The following is a 22,019-nucleotide window of genomic DNA, read 5'->3' on the forward strand; positions in this document are numbered from 1 at the left end:
AAAGCTTCATTTTTTTATTTATTTTTGTATTATTTTTTTTTAATCTGCCCTGATTTTTTACTTTTGGGCCATGTATGTACGTACGACAAATATCGTTTAAAGATATAATCTTACAAGAGTCCCAACGTCAAGTACACTTTTAAGGATTTCGACAAACAATATACAGTATAAGATACGATCAAAGACACACGACGTAAAGATTCAAACGTACAAGACGTCGGACATCAAAGACACAAACTAACGTACAAGATGTCGCGGGTCAAAGACACTTCTTGTGTGACATTTAAAGATTTAGACATTAAAGATGGCTGACGTCAAAGTCGCATATGATTTTTTACAATTTAAAACGATATGAGATGGCCAACATCAAAGACACTGAAGACTTTCAAAGAATAAGACATACCAAATGTATGACATCACAGACACTTAACGTCTTTTAAAACTAAACACGCAAGACAGCCAACATCAAAGACATTTTACTGGTTTTGAGGATTTCGGCGATATGCAATGTCAGACATCAGAGAGACTTATGATTTAAGATCGCGATTTACGAGTTCAAGATGGTCAACATCAAAGACACTTTGGGGCATTTTAAGACACATTAACGCTCAGTAGTGCTGACGTCAAAGACTTTCACAGCGTGCAAGATGCTGATATCAAAGACACTTTAGCATCAAACGGTCAGCGCGAATGATACTTTGGTTTAAAATAAAAAAAATACGAGGCAGTGTTGAGTATTTAAAAAAAAAAAAAAGAAACAAACATGTAAAGTGGACGCGAAGAAAGCGAAAAAGTATGTTTCTCGTTCTCCGACATTTGCTTTCAATTTCCCCGTTGAAATTATTTCCATGTGCGCCTTCCTGGAAAGAAGGCGAAAAGAAATGACAGCTAAAGACTTAAACAGCCTCAACTTGGGATGGTGCTACATAAAAATATGACATCTTGATGTTATTAATCACACACCATTAGTAGTTCCCTATATAATATCATTCAATTCTCTTCTGGTTGTTCTTTGTTTTTTTTTATATATATATATGGCTGCCAGTGACCAGATTATATCTCAAAATCTGGACTGAATTTTACCCAAAATGTGGGAATAGTTGCATATCATAATTCCTTTCTTTCACATTGTCTTTATTCTAGAAATACATGAGCATTTTGAACGTAAAATCGGGTCAGTTTGGTTTATCTAAGGTCAAATTGTGCAGAAATCAGTCGAAATATATATATTGGCGATATGCATTGCATTGTTTGCTATCCTCAATCTGTGTTGCGCGTGTTGCTCCTTTTAAAAAATTTGCTCCTTTTAAAAAAATAAAATAAAATAAATAAAATACTTTGTTTTGACAGCAAATGTGGGGAAAATTTGGCGGCCCTAATTCAGATTCAGAAAATTTGTTGACGACCTCTAACCTCTAACTTTGCTCATTTATTTGTTTTGTTGACTATGAAGTGACTAATTAGCACTACGCTTGCATTGAAGATGGCGCCTGATACGTCGGGCCAGCAAACTCTGTACATTTGGCGTTTTCATTTATTTACGCTCAACGGAGAAATGCTGCTTATTGCGGCTAGGCTTCACCGACCCACGCGCGCGCACACACACACACACAGCAGCGATGCTTATCAAGAAGGGAAGCTTTGAGCTGGCGGCCGTCTTGGGAAGAGGATTTGGCCGGCGAGGAACAATGAACTGTGGGAATCCGTTTGTCCCGCATTGATCTTCCTCCCGCGGTGCCCGCCCCACTCCGCCCTCTACACGCACACACGCGGAGACACACACACACACACACACACACACACACACACACACACAGGTTTGTCTGTTCTCCCTGTGGCGGGTTTGTGCGTGAGGATGAGCTGAGAGTGGAAGTACCTGTTGACAAGTGCTCTCCGGCCGTCCTCAATAGTCCACTGTGCCACAGCGGCGGGCGGGGGGGCGAGGGGGGGCGGGGTCTCGTCATCGCTCTACTTTCTCACCCTCAGGGAGGCCCAGCGCAACAGGTTCATGTTTTTGACATTTGTATCCGTGGCTCAAATTTGGAAGAACCTCAGCGAACGTTTCGAGGATGAGTTCATCTTTGAAGGAGACCTGCAACTGGTGGAAAATGACATTTTTTTGAAACTGGCTCCTTAAAATAAAAAAATTTAAAAAACTTGGCCTTTGGCCAGAGCCAATTGTTGTTAGTCTGGCAACGACGTCCGTATGAGATAAGTCATGATTTGTCCGCTCTGCGTTCAGGATGGCATCAAACAGTAAATCCATCCAGCATGTATGACGGCAATGTGCGCTTTGTGAATGAAAATGGATTCGTTTCCCGGCAGCGTGCATTAGGCCTTAACGATCTATCGCTTTGTGATCAGTCGATGGCCTCGCGTCGATGCACGACACACAAAAAAAATAAAATTTCAAAAAGAGGGGGGGAAAAAAGCTAATAGCTTTTCCATCGACCCCAACAACGCTCCAAAGTTTGACGCCGACAGAGAAGCTTTATATTCCGAAACTGTTTATTTCCGTATGAATTTATAATGAGCCTTTCTAATAGCTATCCCCACTATTGCCTTTGCTTCAATAATTGATATGGTTACAATTAGAGTGAAGCACATATAAATCCCTCATGCATTTGTGATGCCTGCTAATATTGATAAGACTGAATTGAACTGTGAGAGACACGCACACACATACAAAGTGCATGACGATGATGTTTGTGTGTGTTAGCCGCCACCTGTCTGCACCTGAACACGTGTGTGTGTGTGTGTGTGTGTGCGTGCGCGTGTTTTTTGTATCGTTGTTGTTTTTAATGAGCGCCAGGGAGTGATGAGCGTTCCACGACGGGACAAAAATGCGTTCCGGCGTCCTCTTGTCAGGCCTGTTGCAGCATTTGAGTTGCTAAACAGGCGCCGTGTCTTTTAGAGGGCATCCGCATATTGAATTGTTGTGTGTGTGTGTGTATGATATGAGCAAAGGAGGAGATGCGCGCGTGTGTGTGTGGGGTGGGGGGATGTCACATAAGAAATGTCCTTTTTAATCAGGAGGAAAAATATAAAATGAGTCGGGAGCAAGACGCGCATATGAATGCGGCTCATTTGCATACGCTCGTCAGCCCGGATACGTCGCTTAAAAACGCACACACGCGCACGCGTACACCCACAAAAAAAAAAAAGTGGATTCGTCAGTTCATTTCACGTGATTCCATTGTCTATGTGCCTTTGTTGTATGTCGAAGATAAAGGCGGGCATCAAATTGGAGAAAAGGGCACGGCTGCTATCTCGTCAAATGAGCAACAGCTCATCAGGCGACTTTAAATCACAGATTTGGATTCCAAAAGGCGACGTTTTTTTTTTTTTTTTTTTTTTTGCGCGCGCGTTTCGTTCAAATCGCTTCTCCTTCCCAATGATGGAGGCTGCCTGTCACATACACACACGCGTGCGCCGAAAACTTTATGTAGCGCACGCTCTCTAATAATAAGAAGAATAACGGAAGCCATAATATTCTCTCAGTAAATAGGTTGGGGTGATATGTCAAATTGTTTCCGCCGCACTTTTAAACGGATCTGTCAGCACCCGGCGATGATTGTGTGAAAAAAAAAGACTTTTTTTTTCCCTTTTCTTTTAAATAGTAGATGAATGTTGAGTATTGTCGGGAAAAACAGCCATTAAGACATTTTTGCAACAGGATAAACACTTGTACAGCATCGAATATTTTATTAAAACTGATTGTATTTCCCCTTAATGTTTCAATAATTTAAAAAAAAGCAATTAAAAAAAATGTTAATGGCAGCTGCTGTTTTATTGCCGAATCGATGCCATTCGCGTGTTCTACCGCTCAAAATAAACTTCCATTTCTGTCTTTTGTTTCAACTCTAAATCTCATAATGCACATACTGAACTGGTCAAAAAATGTGTGTTGGCCAACCATTCGCACGCAGCTTTAGTTTCCATGCCATTATTTCATTTGTATAGAAAATGCAATGTTGACACGAAGCACATCACAGTGCTTCACACCCCAACAAAAAAAATGTATCTAGAAAATAAATAAATAACATCCCAAAAATCATTTAAGTAACAGGACTGTGCTGAGATAATAACGCCCCCCCCCCCCCCCCTCCCCCACCCCACGCCCCTTACTTTTGGCCTTCCCATGGCATACGGATGATTAAAATGATGCAACATCTTGTGGATCGTGTGGAAAAAGAAAAAAAACAAAATTTTTAAAGGATTTAAAGGATTAGATGTGATAGTAAAGTCAAATTTTAGGAAGCAGTAACATGCAACAAATGCTGTTTTTTCCAGTGTTCGAGGTAGTTTAAATGAATCTTTTGAATTGTATTTATGAGACTTGCATTCAGATTAATATGCGGGACACTTGGCGCAATAATAACAACAAAATAATAATGAAATTGCAGTTCATTTTACTGTGCATTTATACATTATATTGCGTGAGGACGCAATGGGCACCGTTTGAGCGAAATGGCTCCTATACTGTTTACTTGAAAAAGTAGTATAGTTGCTTTTTTTTTTTGACACGTTTCCCCCCAAATATCGTCGACGTGATTCCAGACAATCACAGAGGGCAAAAGTTGAAAGTCGCTAGCGCGGCGAGCCGACGTGTGGGCACAGCGGGACGGAGTGAGGAGAATTCCGAGGGCCGCCGCGTTCCTTCACAACAACAGAGCGGGATTCATGTTCGCGTCCTGCAAAGAACAACACCAACATTCTGCTCTCGTGTCCGAGCAGCTCCCACTGACTCACCGACACAATGTGGCCTCCGCCTCCTCCGCCTCCTCGCCATGCACCGTCTTTTATTTTTTATTTTTTTGATGATTGCGGCCACTGTTACCAGGCAGCGACGCTAATCAGCTTAATGAGACATTATACAATATTTTGTCGAGCAAAGCAAAAAGTGTGCTTATTGTTTGGGCGGCTTTGACCCCACCAGCAGCCGGGGGAAGCACGTGCTCGCCGACGTGTTTATACCTCTCCATCTGGACAGCAGATGGATGTGCATTTAAGGTTTTTATCTACATTGTGCCAGCAAAATTCAGAATTTGGATTATTAGTCCCTCCCTTTTTTTTTTTTTTCAAAACCAGTTTATACAGAAATAGCATTTCCTGTTTCCTTGAATTTTCTCTCCTGAATTATACAGAAAGAAAAATCGATATAGCGAGTCACACTGTTGTTGTCTGTTTAAAGCGCTATTTAGTGCCAGCGCCCTAATTGTGGTCTCACAATGGCGTCGCCGCCTTCCATTAGGGCGCGTAATTGGCGCAATTCCGATAGGATGGGCACAAGTAGCCTAATTAAGCGCCGCTAGCTCAGTGTCGACAAGACTAATTATTAGGTCCGAAATGTTGCCTTTTTTTTGGGGGGGTGGGGGGAACGCAGCATTTCTGCAAACCCTCAACGTGTTCCACCGATGCAGTTGGCTACTTCATTAGGTACACACGCTCAATACAATTCAATAGGAGATCAGCACTACAATTTCAGCTCCTAATTTCACCCTTAAGATGGTAAGAAACCATTTGCGGTCACTTCAACTTGAGAAGTATGTGAGAATGATAATTGGACAAATTACACTTTTATGAATCTCGTTTCAAAATAGGACACTACAGGACTCTAAGTAATTTCTTCTTGAGTATTCTTAACACCTCGTCGTTTTTGTTGTTGTTCTTCTAGGATGGAGGACTCTAGTTTGTGCCTTGGTATGTCATCAGCGGTGGTCGACACCGAAGCCCACCTGAGCAGCGCGGTGCTCAACGGCCGCTACCCAATCAGCCAGAAGCTCCACCAGCTCACCGCCCAGCTCGGACACGCCTTCCCTGACCTGCACCGCCCGCAGCAGATCCCAGAGGAGAAAGCGGCTGCGCCCTTGGACGAAAAGAGCCACCATGCCGCCCTAGCCAGCCAGCCCATCAGCAGCCAGATGGCGCTGCTGGCCAACCAGCTCAACCGCGACATCGACGCTGGCGCGCTGAGCGGCTTGAACGGCCGCGTTGACCTACAGCAGTTCCTCAACGGCCAGAACCTGGGAATCATGTCCCAGATGAACGACATCGAAGATGATGCCCGCAAGAACAGGAAGTACCCGTGCCCGCTGTGCGGGAAGCGCTTCCGCTTTAACAGCATCCTATCGCTGCACATGCGCACCCACACGGGCGAGAAGCCCTTCAAATGTCCCTACTGTGACCACCGGGCGGCTCAGAAGGGCAACCTGAAGATCCACCTGCGCACCCACAAGCTGGGCAACCTGGGCAAAGGCCGCGGCCGAGTCCGCGAGGAGAACCGGCTGCTCCACGAGCTAGAAGAGCGAGCCATCTTGCGGGACAAGCAGATGCGAGGCAGCGGCGGCCTCCTGCAGGCGGCCCCACGTGAGCCCCATGTCAGCCTCAACAACAGCGCCAACGCCCTCCAGCAGCAGCTGGGTTCGGCCTGCGGCCTGCCACCGCCCCTGGGCCTCGCCGCCCCGGAAACAGCTTCCCAGCCGTCGTCCTCGCCCAAGCCGACCGGCGCCCAGGATGAGCAGTCCCTCAACCCGGCCGCGGGCTTCCGCTGCACCTTCTGCAAGGGCAAGTTCAAGAAGCGCGAAGAGCTGGACCGCCACATCCGCATCCTCCACAAGCCCTACAAATGTACGCTGTGTGAGTTTGCCGCCGCCCACGAGGAGGAACTTATTAGCCACGTGGAGAAGGCCCACATAACTGCGGAGAACACACAGGGCCAGGGTTCCGGCGCAGCGGGCGGCACGCAGGTGGCCACCGAGTTCCGCTGTGATGTGTGCAGCCAGGTGTTCAGCCAGGCCTGGTTCCTCAAGGGCCACATGCGTAAGCACAAGGACTCGTTTGAGCACTGCTGCCAAATATGCGGACGCCGCTTCAAGGAACCCTGGTTCCTCAAGAACCACATGAAGGTCCATCTCAACAAACTGGCCATCAAGAGCAAGCCGCCACAGCCCACTGAGCAGGACATGGCGTCCGTCAACAGCATGAGCAGCCTGGCTCAGGAAGCCCACGCCAACTTGTACTCCCGCTACATCACCTGCCTTCAGGGAGGCTTCCTTTCCCCGGACAAGCAGGTTCTGAGCGAGCAGCACCAAATGTTGGCAAAGGCCGGGATCGCCATGAAGGAGAAGGAAATGCTCGGGAAGCTCCTGGGCCCCATGGCAGCGGGAATCGGTCACGGGCTCGGCGAGAACGAGAAGCGCTCCCTCTTGGGTTGCCTCAACCTCGTCCCGCCGCTCAAGTCCAGCTGCATGGAGCGTCTGCAGGCCGCCGCCAAGGTGGCCGAGATGGATTCCCTCAACAGCTACCAAGCGTGGCAGATCATGGCTCGTGGCATTGCTATGGACCGTGCCTTCATGCCCAAGGAGCAGCAGCACCATGCCGCCCCGGGGCTGGAAGACGACATGGCAGGTGCCGTGGCTTCTTCTTTCTCCAAGGAGAAACAAGACTTTGCCCTCATGGCTTCCACAGATGGCTCCAAGAAGCAGCTCTCCGAGGCTTTGCAGGGCTCCAAGGCTGCCAGTGCTGCCATGATGTCCATGAAGGACGACGCGAGAGGCTTTGACTTCATGTCCCACCACATCGGTGCCGAGACTCCCGGCAGCCTGTCTGGCTTGGGGAACCCCATCATGGACTACGGCCTCTCAAACCTGAAGGACAAGCCGACAGAGTGCCCCGACTGCGGCCGGGTTTTCAGAACCTATCACCAGATGGTCGTCCACTCCCGCATCCATGGCAAGGACCGGCGAGGCACGGAAGAAGCGCTCCAGCAGCAAGGTGTGGACGAACGCCGCGGCTCCGCCAGTGACCCCGAGTCCCAGTCCATCAGCCGCTCTACCACCCCCGGGTCCTCCAACGTGACTGAGGAGAGCGGAGCCGGAGGTGGACACTCGCAGACGGGAAGCGTCCAGGAAGACAGCCCGCATCCCTCCTCACCTTCCTCAGGTAAGATGCTGAACTTTCTCAGTAAGCGACTGGCTCTTGTTCTTCCAGAACCAAATGTGGCTTCCGAGTCTCGGGATCTTAGCGTCTATCCAGTGAGAGGTGTCTCCAAACTGTTTGAATTTTCCAGTGACCGCGCAACATTCCTTGAACATGTAACTGTAACTATGAGTGATAGTTTTGGAAAATGAAGCTAGTATTGTTTGACGAGTGCTTCATAGAACAACAATGGAAGGTCAGAGAGTTTCATAAATCTCTTTCTAATCTCACAGATTTGTCAACGATGGGTATTTTGGAGTTAGCAAGTTGGTGTTGTGTTTTTTTGTTTGTTTGTTTGTTTGTTTTTTTACAAATGACATTGCAAACTAGTGGCCTGGTGTGCATATTAGAGCATTTGCATTGTATTTTGCAAGTCTGCATGAACGAGGATCATTTTGATTGCTAAAACGTAAAGCCAGAACGTTGGCGCGTTTGCTGTCATGTCGCGGTACGTACGAAGCCACAGTTTGCGTTGCCCAGGAATCAAACAGTGGCAGGGAAAAACACAAATGCTGTCTCTCTTAAAAACTAGGGTTAGAGTAAGGCTACAAACTTATACCACTGAACCAAAGCATTGTAGTAGGGTTAGCGTTCCCGTTTTGGTAACCATTACCATTAGGATTGGATACAAGCTTAGCAAGCGAAGAGTTTATCCGTTATTTATTGTCTTGTGTGGTTGCATAATTGCATCAATGTGAGCACATTTTGTCTTTAACGGCAATGAAAAACAGCAAAAGCGCAGTCAAAGCACACGTTCTTCTCATAGCTGAAATTCTTCACACGGCGTAATAAGACGGCGTCCGTCTGAGTGCACGTTTATTGGGATTAAGCGTGGCTCGTCGCGGGCGATTACACGACTTTTTAAAGGTAACTTTGGCGAGCTCCTCGGGGCAGCCGAGGAAACGCGAGCGCGGTAATTAGGTCACGACTGTGCGATAATCAGTCAGTTTAAGCTAAACAAGACACTAATTAAAGATATACATATAAAGCAGGTCAAAAAAAAAAAAGAAGTTAATTTGCCAAAGCTGGCATGTGCTTTTAAGTCTTTGGAGAGAAATATAAATATAAATATAAATGAGAGCGTCTTAGCTTAAGGCTGTAAGCAACTTAATTCCACCAGTGGAGATTAAATTGTTTATATATTCACAGAGGCATGAAGTCCTTATCACACGCGTGTAGTGTGATGGGTTTGTACACGGGATGGGCGATGTTTATTTTAATCTAAGAAATAATAACACACACACACACCCTTGCTCCCCCCACCCCAATTAGGAATTAATGAAAATGAGCACGAGATAAAAAGCTATTTTCTTTATAGAGACTATTAAACACAACACTTTCTCAACAGGCTGGGGGTGTCGCCGACGTAATTAGCTGCTGAATTTTAATGCGCTGGCTTTGACTCTTCGTCTTGTGTTATGCTAGCGTCCGTCGCTAAAAAAATAAATAAAATAAAACACTCAGCACAAAGGGAGCTTAAGTCTGCCCCCTCGGTGCCATATTTGAATGTTGGATTAAAACACCCAACTATTAATACATTGTCATCACTGGATCAAAGAATATGTCTTTAACGATGACGTCACACGTAAAAAAAAGTGCTAATTTGGCTATGACCGCGTCCGGGCAAGGGGACCCTCGATCCACTTACATTTTTCATCATCGGAGTCTTTTAGCCGTGCTTTGTCTGGTCCCTCACCGAGGACCTGTTTGCCATGGGTGACCCTACCGGGGGCGTGAAGCCCCAGACAACTTAGGTCATTGGATCATTGGGACACACAAACCCCTCCACCAAGATGGACGGCTTCCAGGAGGGGGGAAAGGCCACCATACCAGAGCACCTCTACGCCTCGGCTCCGTCTAGAAATTATGTCCGTAAAAGTTCTGAACAGAATCGGTGACAAAGGGCAGCCTTGGCGGAGTCCAACCCTCACCGGAAACGAGTCCGACTTACTGCCGGCAATGCGAACCAAACACCGGTCGTACAGGGACCGAACAGCCCGTATCAGGGGGTTCGGTACCCCATACTCCCAAAGCACCCCCCACAGGACTCCCCGAGGGACACGCTCGAACGCCTTCTCCAAGTCCACAAAACATGTAGACTGTTTGGGCAAACTCCCACCCTCGAGGACCCTGTCGAGGGTGTAGAGCTGCTCCACTGTTGCACGGCCAGGACGAAAACCACACTGCTCCTCCTGAATCTGAGATTCAACTTCCCGATGGACCCTCCTCTCCAGCACCCCTTACCAGGGAGGCAGAGGAGTGTGATCCCCCTGTACTTGGAACGTAATCTCCGGGGACCACACCACCCCAGACTGCCAATCCAGAGCCACTGTCCTAGATGTCCACGCGATGTTGCAGAGGCGTGTCAACCGGGACAGCCCCACAACATCCAGAGCCTTTAGGAACTCCGGGGGAATCTCACCCACCCCCGGGGCCTTGCCACCGAGGAGCTTTTTAACCACCTCAGTGACCTCAACCCCAGAGATAGGAGAGCCCGCCTCAGAGAACCCACACTCTCCCCACCGGCTGACAACGTCCTGAGTCATGGTCAGCAGCGCCCCATCCCCACTATACACAGTGTTGATGGTGCACTGCTTCCCCCTCCTGAGACGCCGGATGGTGGACCAGGAGGGGGAAGTCTTTCTCCATGCCCTCACCGAACTCCTCCACAAGAGTCAGGACCCGTCCCCCCCACCCGAAGGCGGAGGGAGTCTTCCCTCTCATCCACCGGGGTGAACCCCAAGGTACAGGCGCTGACCCGGGGGGCATTAAGTATACCCACACCTGCTCGGCGCCTCTCACCGTGGGCAACGCCAGAGTGGAAGAGAGTCCAACCCCTCTCAAGAGGACTGGTACCAGAGCCCAAGCTGTGCGTGGAGGCGAGCCCGACTAGATCTAGTCTGAACTTCTCGACCTCACACACCAGCTCGGGCTCCTTCCCTGCCAGAGAGGTGACATTCCACCCGACCCCTATGGCCCCTCCTACAGGTGGTGAGCCCATGGGAAGGGGGACCCACGTTACCCTTTCAGGCTGTGCCGGGCCGGGCCCCATGGGTGCAGGCCCGGCCACCGGGCGCTTGCCTTAGAACCCCACCTCCAGGCCTGGCTCGAAAGGGGGGCCCCAGTGACCCCCATCCGGGCAAGGGAAACCTCGATCCACTTACATTTTTCAACATCGGGGTCTTTTAGCCATGCTTTGTCTTGTCCCTCACCTAGGACCTGTTTACCATGGGTGACCCTACCGGGGGCGTGAAGCCCCAGACAACTTAGCTCCTAGGATCATTGGGACACACAAACCCCTCCACCACGATAAGGTGAAGGCTCAGGGAGGGGCAGGGGGAGGGAGGGGGGGGATAATAATGAAAACAAGTGAATTGAAAGTGAGAGACTCAAATCAGAAACTTACGGATGTGAGAAAAAAAACATAGAAAGGTGTTGCTCCTCCTGTGAGCGTGTATGTGTACGTGCATGAATGTGTGCGTGTGCGTGCGCACGTTTGTGTGTGCGTGTGCTACCCCCCCAAACTCTCCACTAATGGTAGGAAAGTTGAATTACGGTAATCAACAATAACATGTCGAGCGTGAACGAAGGTCAAGGTTGACCAACCGGCCTAAACACACTTTTCAATCAACAGAAGTCTTTGGAAGTTTTGCTCTTTTCAAAATGTTCACAAGGTGACGCCAAACGAATGCAAAAAGAGTGCAAATCATTGGCCCGTGCACTTGTCAATCATTTTTTTCTGTCACCATCTTCATTCAGTCTTTGGCTCGCCGAGCTGTCAGCGGTTGCAGGCAAGCACGTTACACACCTTGTAAAACACTCGGCCGGCGCGTCGCGTCTCCTTTACAGGCCCCTCCCACCCCTCGTAGAAAACACCCCCGCCCCCCCACTCCCCCCCCCCCCCCCCTGCCCCCTCCACCACCCTGTGCGCGTGTCGCCTTCGTCTGAAAAAAAGCGGCGCCGCCGCCGCAAACATGGCGGCGGGGATTAGCCGCGCATCCCGCGGTCTTTAGCCGGGCTCAAACAAACAAGACGAGCGCTCGCAAATTGAAATGTGACTCAGCGCCCGAGGTTGCGGAGGCGGCGGAATATTCGCCGTTACACACTCGCACGCACGCAAAGTGTCGCTGTGTAATTAATACGTCATTAACAGGCCAGTGGAGTGGATTGAGAGTGCGTCATGACTATGCATGACGAGTCTGCGCGCGCACACGCACGCACACACAATACACAACACTTTAGCACTTCTAAGCGCTCAAAAAGGAAACACGTCATGCAAACATAATTGAATGAACAAAACAACCCAGTCGTGTAAAATGCTCAATATTGCCGAAATGTATGGATGTGCATTATTTGTCTTATTCTCTCCATGATTTAAAGTCAGAAACGTTTCATATCTATAACCAGTAAAAATACACAAATTGGATGGTGTGTGTGTGTGTGTGTGTGTGTGTGTGTTCGAGGTCAGCACGCTGCTTGTATTTCCGCCGGCTGATAATAAAGTTGTATTGAAACGTGTTAATTGTCAGCGTGTCGCTCTGATTGACGCCCGGCGGCGGATAAAATGCCAACTTTTTTCTTTTTCACTGTATTTTTGCATGAAAGGCTCATTTCGTCTTCAGTTCATTTGATTTTGCGCTCTCTCTCCTCTCTCATGTGCGCTTTGTAAATGTTTCCCGTGCTGGGAATTAGGCCAGTCCTTTTTAGATCCTGTAAAATTCCGACTGTATTCCGACAGCGTGCGTTTGATGGAGGCCAAACGTTCCCGCCAGCCCGCGCCGGCCGGCCTCGTCCTAATGAAACATTTATATCAGCCCGTTTTATGTCCTAATGATGGAGTTAGCGATCCCCGCCGGCTTGTGAAGCCGGGACGGGTCGGAATGGGGCTGGGACTCGTGACACGGTGTCACGTGACGCCAAAACATGGCTTCCTACTTTCCTCCTGGAACAACACACACACACACACACACACTCGCTTCCATATTAATTCTTTTTTATTATTAAAACACGATATTTACCTTGACAAGGGTTTACCATGTGCTGATAAAATGCTAACATTGGCCAAAAATGTCCACCCTGTCATCAAGCGCACATATTTGGCTCTTTGCATATACACTTGCGGTTCATTTTATATGTAATATTTGCATTTCGAGCAGCATATCTATTTAAAATGAAGTTCAATGGAAAATCGATGTACTAATCAAAACTCGATCTACTCGTTCTTCAGAGTGCAGTCGATTTGGATAAAGGCATTCGCACGTCTTCCGTCTGTTTTATGTTTTTATAATGAAAAGACAATATTTATCTTGGGGTAACAGCAGGCTAGGTGGCCGCTTTGCATATTAATGCCGCTCTTGTCGTCGACGGCGACTCGGCGAAGGCGACGGCGACGTTTCGGCTTGGCGAGGGAAAAGTCGGGGGGGAAAAACACAAACGAACACAAATGAGACACATAAATTAGCATCGCAGTCGCATGAGTGTTGGAAACCGTTGCCGACCACATGGGCGCGCGCAGATCGGGAATAACGTGCACTTAAAAGTCACCGCGCAGAATCTTCACGTCTTTGAGGAAAGTGAAAAGAGAACCGCCCCATTTTATTCCAGGAAAGTCCACGTCCATCAAAAACAGACTAATCAACATATTTTATTCGCGTCCTTCTCATGTTGTCATGAGCTCAACTTTTCCTTTGCATGCGAAAGTGAATTTCCCTCCATTTTCCACTTTTTTTGTTTTGTTTTGGGGTTTTTTTGCATAGAAATGCGCAGTGCGACATGCACCTGAGAAAACAGTCCGCCTGACTTGAAATGAGGAGAAAACCGCTCTCGCACGTGTTCAGTAAGACTGCTGAATGGGAATCGTGTTGATTTTGAGGTGATGAGGCCTGAGATATGATTCGAGTGAGAACGGCGATAAGGTTTGGCCATATATGACATAAGATCAATTCCTGGGAGACGATTAAAGTGAGATGAGATTTTAAAAAAAGGAAAAAAGGGGAAATTGTGACCGTCAACAAAATGACACGGGACAAGTTGAAGTAACTCTTCGTAACCGTTCCCGTACTCTTCCCATTAGGGGCGGGAGCTAGCAAATATTCTTTATCATCGATTATTCTAGAGATCATCCAATCGATTGTTTGGGTAATCGCATAAAATGGATGTTGCATCATACCGGTAGAAGATATGCATGCAGGGGGTGCAGGTATTATTTTTGTCCACTTCAGGGTTGCCATCCTCACGTTCTACACTGTGGTATCTGTGACTTTGAATGTGCTTGGCTTTAAAAGTGTGTGTGTGTTTCAGTGCTTTGTGAACTATTCGGGGTCAGTATAAGTGGACGGTGGGACGGGGCAAGGGGGGGGGGGGGGGGGGGGGGGGGGCTAGGGGTCCGTGTTGGGGCTCAGTTTGTATGAACAAGCGAACTTGGGCATGAGGGTGGCGAAGCGGTGGGAGCATACGTTGACCTTTCCCTCATTAAAAATGGAGAAGCTGACATGTGACACCGCCACTGAGGAATCGCGCTCTCTCTCTTCTTCGTCGTCGTCCTCCTCCTCCTCTTGAGGCCTTTGACAGGTCACATAAAAGTCTTTTGTGTCAACATCAGGGCGCTGACATGACAAATGTGACATGAGAAATGTGCTCGCTCGCCGCTATCGCCTCATCACAAAGACAAGAGAAGGGAAGAGAAAAAGAGAGAGAGAGAGAGAGAGAGAGAGGGAGGAATTAAGTCCAGGGATTAAGATCTCGGAGCTTTCTTCACCCTCCTCCCTCTTCTCCCTCTCCGCCCCCCCCCCCCCCCCACCCCCCCCCCCCCCCCCCCCCCCCCCCCCCCCCCCTGCCACATTCCAATTGTTCTTAAAATATTTGGCAATGTCAATTAGTAAGTGAGCAGAGCCTCGCTGATGAACACAATTTTCCAGGCGGCTGAGCGCACTATTGTTGTGGAGCGAGCGCCACATTTCCGAGGTCATTATCATTCCCCGTTAGCCGTGCCCAGCTGCTCGCCCTGCGCTCCAGCCAAACGCTCCTCTTCCTCACCCCCAATCCCCCCCCCCCCCCTCCGTCCCTCCATCCTCCTCTTCATCCTCGCCGCTCCACTCGACAGCAGGCGGCAACGGGGGAGCTCGGAAAGAGCGAGGGAAGATGGGAACGGTCCGAAAAGGTTGGGAAGCGGGGTTAAACTAAGTCCGCAAGTGCATTTTATTCGTACGGCGTTCATACTCGCAAAGTGACTTTTGTGTGTACACCCCTCAAACTCATTTTTAACTGCTTGGCCACATCCTAGTTGTGGTCTCCCTCAGACTGCCAACACATATACAGTACATGTTCAATTAATACATATACACACACACACACCCAAAAAAAAAATCGTTGAATAATCCATCCATGTTTGCGTGCACCTTCTTTACAAAAGGCGTCCTTCAGGCACGAGTAATTCGATGCAGTGGTCAATATATAGCATTGTCGCACTGTCGTACGCCAGCTCACTTTTGCAACCGCCGAGCCTCGCTCATCTTTATGGAGAGCAACAATTGGTTTTTTTTGGGCCATTTTTTGGGCAGTTCTTTGCCATCTTGGACTTCCGCTGAGCATCACGTCTAACACACCCTGCTCCTCATTCGCACCTGAGACCTTGTAACACTAACAAGTCACATGACACCGTGGAGGGAAAATGGCTAATTGGGCCTAATTTTGACTTTTTTTTTTGTTTTTTTTTTTTTATCAGCCACAATTTAGTATTTGATGGACACATTTGACCTATTTCCTGGCCACAAATTAGCAATTTGTCTGCACGTTATATCTTTGTAAAAAAAATATTTGTTTTTAAATCCCATGTTATGTCTGGGACAGTTCTGCTCTAATGCATACTACAAGTTTGTGAGAGGGTGCTGATGGGAAATGTAGTCTTCATGCCAATTAGGACGCTCCGCCTCATTCCCCCCCATCAACTTAATGCGCTTAAAAGAAAACTTTTCACACGCTCGCGTGTGCGTACCTGTCTAAGTCTGCGGGAGAGTGAGTGAGTGAGCGAGCGTGCTAGTGCGTGTGCGCATGCCCGTGTATGTTTGCGCACGTGTACAAGTGTGTGTGTGTGAGTGTCGAAGCATGTTGTGTGTGTATGTCCGTGTTTGTGTGTGTGTGTGTGAGAGAGAGAGAGCGCGAAGGGCGAGCTGCATCAAAGCTCTCCAGCTGCCAAGCCTCCTCGTCCCCAGTTAGCAGGCATCCAGCTGTCGGAGGCGGCGAGGGGGGAAATCTCCCGGCCGCCATATGGTGGCGGCTGCTGTGTGAGACGCGGGCAAATGGCAAACTCGTATATCTCATCAACAGCGCTAATACGCAGACCCCGAGAACCTCCGACCGCATCGCCGCCTTGGCCGCAAGACGCCGTTTCCGAAAGCAATGCCTGGCGATTACTTGATAACGCCGGCAATGGCGGGACCAAACATACACCCGAGCCATCCGCTACAGTTATAAAATTGCTCTCATCAGTAATAACGCTGACTTTTCATCGACACTGGAAGGTTCAGGTCCTAGAGACTGTTGAGTTCCGTGGGCCACTTTCCTGACTGATTCTTAACGATTTCTAGACTTGGTTCTTGTCTCTGTTCTTGCCACAGTTTTTGAATTGCTTCTTGACTCGGTTCTCGGCATAATTCGTGTCTTTGTTCTCAGCAAGGTTCTTGACTTGTTTTTGACTCATTGTTGACTTGGTTGTTCATTGGTTCTCGACTCAGTTCTTGACAGATTCTTCACTGGTTTTGAGTTTGGTCTTAAGTCAAGAGACAGTAAACATGCACACACACACACACACACACACACACACACACTCACGTGCACTCACTTTGAAGCCGAGAAACAGTCAAAAATCAGCCATCGCGGATTTGGACTGATTCTTGACTGTTTCTCGATAGAATTATTATTATTTTGTAAAGAGGTACATAATTTCAGAAATGATCCAATATTCTTCCCGATCGTTTCATTACCAAACTATCCACAGTGTTTGGAACAAATATTGTACGACATGTCAAAAAGTTTGTTTGTTGATCTCCTGGGGATGAAGACGATGAGTTTGATGCCTGATGACGATGGTGACGGCTCTCCAAGAAAAGTCCTTGGGCAAACAAAGGGAGGAAATGAGGAGAAGTAGTCGGGGCTGCTCGGCTTTGCGACAGACATTCTCATTTGCAACTTGCCTGCGAATAAAAAGGTTTACGTTGTCATCCCCACTGTTGAAATATGAGTTTGACCTGACAGAGGGAATTAAAAGTCTGCTAATGTCACGTCGTTTGATGCCTCATCTCAACATCGGCTGTCACGCTCGCTCTTAGCAGATTTTTATCAACTGGAAGGTTATTACATTTCAACAATGTGACAATTAAAAATCCCTCCATCAACTTGAGAGATGAAAAACACATGCGGACCCCCGCATGTGTTTCTGAACAGGGAGATTGTCGAAAAGCGTCGCAAACATAATCAGCTTTCTCTCGGAAATCAACTTTCTTCTCCTTGAACAAAAGTGCAGCGGCTCATGTTAGAAGAGGAATAACTTATTCCAAGGCTTCCAAGGTGGTATTGGAGGCGTAACAGAGGCAAGACGCTACCTGTACGTGGGCCGTGCATGCCGTAATCCAATCATGTCTCCAGCCCTGTTGTGTTGAAAGCGACAACGGCTGACAATAGCCTTCAGCGGATTCTGTCGAGAAGGCAAAGGCCGCTTCTTACTGGATCTTCTGGTTTGGGGGTTTTACGGGATCGCTGTGTAAAAGAGGCCAAAAAAAAATCTTCGGCATGGTTAGACTTCCAGGAAATTTGTGGGTAGACTAAAAATTTGCCAATGTCAGAACCAGCATCCGGTGTGACGTATAAATTGCTTGTCGTACAGCGGCAACACGGCAGGAGTGTTTGCGCGATATACTCTGTTACGGCTCTTACATGGAAAAGGATGACGCGCTGTGGCGACCCCTAACGGGACAAGCCGAAAGGAGAAGAAGAAGACTCTGTTACGGCTCTGGTACTGCCTCGGAAGTCAGAAATCATTTCGTGTCAGTGCCGTTCATACAGAGCTGCTTTGTTTAAAAAATAATAATAATTTTTAAATAAAAGCAGGAAATAGTCAGCTTTGTGCGGCAGTGTGAAAGCTTTCGAAAGTCCATCGCTGCTGATGGCGTGCAGGGTCACGAACGTAAAGATTTCCCAACGTGTTAATGTAATTGCGCCAACAAGGCAAAGTGCTTCAATCGCTCTTAAACCGGTCACCAATCGACCCGGGCGGACAATCTGACGGCTAAACTTTTGTCCTGACGTTGATTGGAGGGATAACTCGATCAAGAGGAATTGATCGGTGGGCGGGGCTTCCAGACGCTTCTGATCTGGTTTTAATCCAGCGTGTTGCTACGGTGACACAAGGGAGCTGAAGTTGGTTCAAAAGTCACGTCACTTGACATTTCCCGCACCCTCGAACCTTCCGTCTCACCGCCTTCATGCTTCCCCGTCGCCTCAGCGGATCTACAGAGGAGAAAAAGATTTAAAAGGACTGTGAGGAGAGGGGGAGCTCAATTGTTTATTGATTTTATAATAGGCTTAGTGCAAGGAATAAAGTGGGGGCTGGCAGGGGGCGGCGGCGGCACGGTCACGGCGATGCTGCGGCGTGACAAACAACAGGTAACGACTCGGGCGCAAATGCCGGGTTATTGCCTTGAGCCCCGCTCGTGTTTCGGCGGCAGCATTGTTATCCCGCTCCTAAACCAGTGCCGACATAATCGGCGAGCTCACGGGGGGGCGGGCGGGGGGGAGGGGGGGGGTTGAAGGACAAGCGAGTGACACGTGACCCACCCCCAAAGGGCGGGGTTGGGCACCCAAACCCGGTAGCACTATGGCAAACCATCGGTTCACGAATTCTGAATCTGTTACATTGATTTTACAACTTGCTTGCAACCAAAAAATAGGCACCATTTGAATTCATTCATTCATTTGCAACTCATTCAATGAAACATGACCCACCTGCTCTCCCCGATATAGCGAGACCATATCACTTTTATTGCTTTACACCTCCCACACACTTTAAAAACATTTTCTCACTCTTTCAACTGTTAAAGCATCACATTGAGGAAGTGAAGGCTCGCACAGTTCTCCAAGTTGTTAGCCTAATATCATAATTGCCCAAGTTTGTTTTGGGGAAACAAGAAAAACACATCAAATACAACAAACAAAAAGAATCTAGTTGGAAATTTGTGTTTTGTATTTGACAGTGGGACCAGCAAATATGACTTCCTCTGCTTCCATTTTGCTGCATCTCTTCCATCGGAACTCAGCGCCGCCCAACATATTGTGGCGCACTGTGATACTACAATGAAGGGGTGCAACTCTTAATTTGGACTTCAATTTGTACTGTAAAAAAACAAACAACTACCTAAAACAAAACAAAAATCGATCGCTTAAAACTCTTCATTATAGCCAGGGCACGAACGATGAACTGCAATATAACGGTGTGTTTATATGATATCGACGGTGTAGGGTGTGATATATGGATGCTAACACTAATTAGCTCGTTTTGTTTGTGGCACAGCGCTCATTAAAAACCCAGTAGGGCCATTAAAGTTAGCGTCCCCCCAAACCGCAGCCGCCGCTGCCTCGCGTTTAATAGCCATCGTCGCAGGTTGTTGATTTGTGGGACTTTGTGTCGCTCGCCGTCACCACCGCAATCCACTGCTCGTCCTCACATCGCCGCTGACATGTTTGCCCGAAAGGAAGATGAGGAAGAGGAGGGGTAGGTAACCCCCCCCCACACACACACCCGCCCCCCCAACCGCCCGCACTTGTTCCTGAGCTTTGCAAGTAATGCCGACAAACCCGCGACTGAGTGCGGCTCGCCGAGCCATAAGGCGGTGGCGGAGACGCCGGGCCTGCCAGGATTAGACGAGCAGGTGTAGCACGGGCGCTAACAGATAGAGCACAAAGCCGAGTTGTCTCGTTCACTCTCGGGGGGGTGCGGCGGGCTAGTCGCGCAAAAGCTTCCTCCGGAGCGTTCAAGTGTGCAAACAAGACGACTGTCATCATGTTTCAGTCTGCTGCTAGCTCCTCGCGGGCCACGCGTAGCATGACAAGTGCATCAAAATGGTCAGGTGTCACTTTTGGAAATGCTAAATTCAGAATCAACCGAACATGCGCTAATAACCTCAATTACCCAGTCGCAGGCCCGTGTGAAAGACGTCAACCGACACGGGTTGCCTGCGCCGAAATCCAGCCACAAAATCTCTTGCGCCATTAAGCGGGCTTTTTGAAAATGTGTCGTATAATATTCTTTTAAAACCCACGGACCAATCAGACACCATACAAAAATGGTTTATTTTGTTTTCATCACTTCCACCCTGACCAATGAAATCAATTGGATGACATCTGGCCTGTTCAACTGTGTAACATTTTATCATTGCTGCTCTGTATCATATAAAATGAGCGGTTAGCCGATGGAGACATGGTTCCTTTAAGACTGAATTTACACTGATTGTACTTTAACAATGTCGGGTATTACTGGTCCGCTGCATTATGCACAGTGACTGGCGACAGCGGGTGATCCGGTTCAAGTCCAGTTGGCTTGTTCCGGAAAATTCTGTGCCGCTAAAAGGGTTCGGTCTGGCGTCATCCAGCATGCGACCATTCAGCGACTGCAGCAGATTGCGGCAAGCTGTTGATTGTGTCATCTTGGACGTCCAGCCTGGCCCGCTATTGGCTGACCTGCCAGGTTCGCCTGGCTCTGATTGGCTGGCCTCTTGATTGGATGACTTGAAGGATCCCTGGAAAGCTTTCTTGAGGGTGGTCCGAGGGGGTGTTGATTGGTTCCCCCGGACCACCTCTTGGCTGCTGCGTGGGTGTGTGTGCGTCAGGTGGCTTGGGTGGTCATTCCACCAGACGGAGGCCCGCACCGTCAAGGTCCGGCTCTCCCTATTGACAGTTGCCACGAACCCTTTTTGCCCACCCTGTTCGAAAGGTCCACGTGCTGACTCTGTTGCCAAGCGACATGCTGAACATGTTTTGTTCCAGGTTTGCAAGTCCTCCTGGAATTGTGATTCTTCCATGTCTAATATGGGCTTGATATCCCCTGAGCGGATACAGATCCACTCGATGTGTTGTGTGGCCATTTGTGGACATTTAAAAATAAGCTTTTTTGCGGGTTCTGAGGCATATGATTACGGGTTAGAGGTTGGGTGGAGTTAGTTTGTATTTGGGGGTTAGGAAATTCAGATTATTTAAAGGTCAGATGACAAAGATGTTATGGGGTCAGTTAAAATTCATATTTGCATTGTTTATATGTTATGTAATACATACACGTTTTCAACCATAGTTTAGCTAAAAAGGAGGTTTTTACGACGCATATTGAGTCCTCCCGGAACATACTACTCCATCCACCGCAAGGGCTACCAGAGGTGACGTTGCAATTGCCAAACACAGCGCGCTCCCCTCTATACGCAATGGCGAGCAACGTGTCGGAATGTGCGGAGGAGGAGGATTTCGACGTACGGGAGCAACCGACTGAACTCGGCATCGTCAAAGCGTCTGCCTCTGCCTAACTACACCTGTGTATCCAATGCTTTCTCAAAACACGCCGGTTCGAAGTGATCGGCACGGAGTTTGGAATACTTGCTGGGCACCCATAGCGGAGCACGTTTCGATTGACTTTCCCTATCCACTGGTCACGTATTCCTTCTTCACTTGGAAAGCCCCCAAAAAAAAAACTCTTGCCGCCGCCTAGACCATTTGTACAACCAAATGCCACACAATAAACCATCGTGGGATTAGATCAGGAGAGGGTTAAAATTGGGTTAGAGTTTCGAGATTGAGGTTAGGGGTTTGTGTCAACGGTGGAGGGAGGGAAGGGGAGGGTTAGTGTTACAGTTCGGCGGTTCAGGTTAGGGGTTGGTTTTAGGGGTGTTGCTCGGTTCTGAGTGGGCGTGTGTGTAAAATAGGGTTAGGGGTATGATTAGGGAAGGGGAGAGATTAGAGTTAGGTGGGGGTAGGGTTCTGGTTTCCAGAGACTTGGGTAGGGC

The 22,019-nt window shown here is 48.4% G+C and overlaps 1 protein-coding gene across 5 annotated transcripts in view; it reads left to right on the plus strand.

Moving 5' to 3' along the window:
• znf536 (zinc finger protein 536) overlaps positions 1-22,019 on the plus strand; it is a 187,973-nt gene that overhangs the window by 92,953 nt on the left and 73,001 nt on the right. For all 5 annotated transcript variants that reach the window (XM_061764985.1, XM_061764982.1, XM_061764987.1 and 2 more), the window contains one exon: positions 5,678-7,944. In XM_061764985.1, coding sequence (XP_061620969.1) covers positions 5,679-7,944 — 2,266 coding nt within the window. In that variant the 5' untranslated portion in view covers position 5,678. The remainder of the gene's footprint in view (positions 1-5,677; positions 7,945-22,019) is intronic.

Source organism: Phyllopteryx taeniolatus, unplaced genomic scaffold, assembly GCF_024500385.1.
Source record: "Phyllopteryx taeniolatus isolate TA_2022b unplaced genomic scaffold, UOR_Ptae_1.2 contig_24, whole genome shotgun sequence".
NCBI lineage: Eukaryota > Metazoa > Chordata > Actinopteri > Syngnathiformes > Syngnathidae > Phyllopteryx > Phyllopteryx taeniolatus.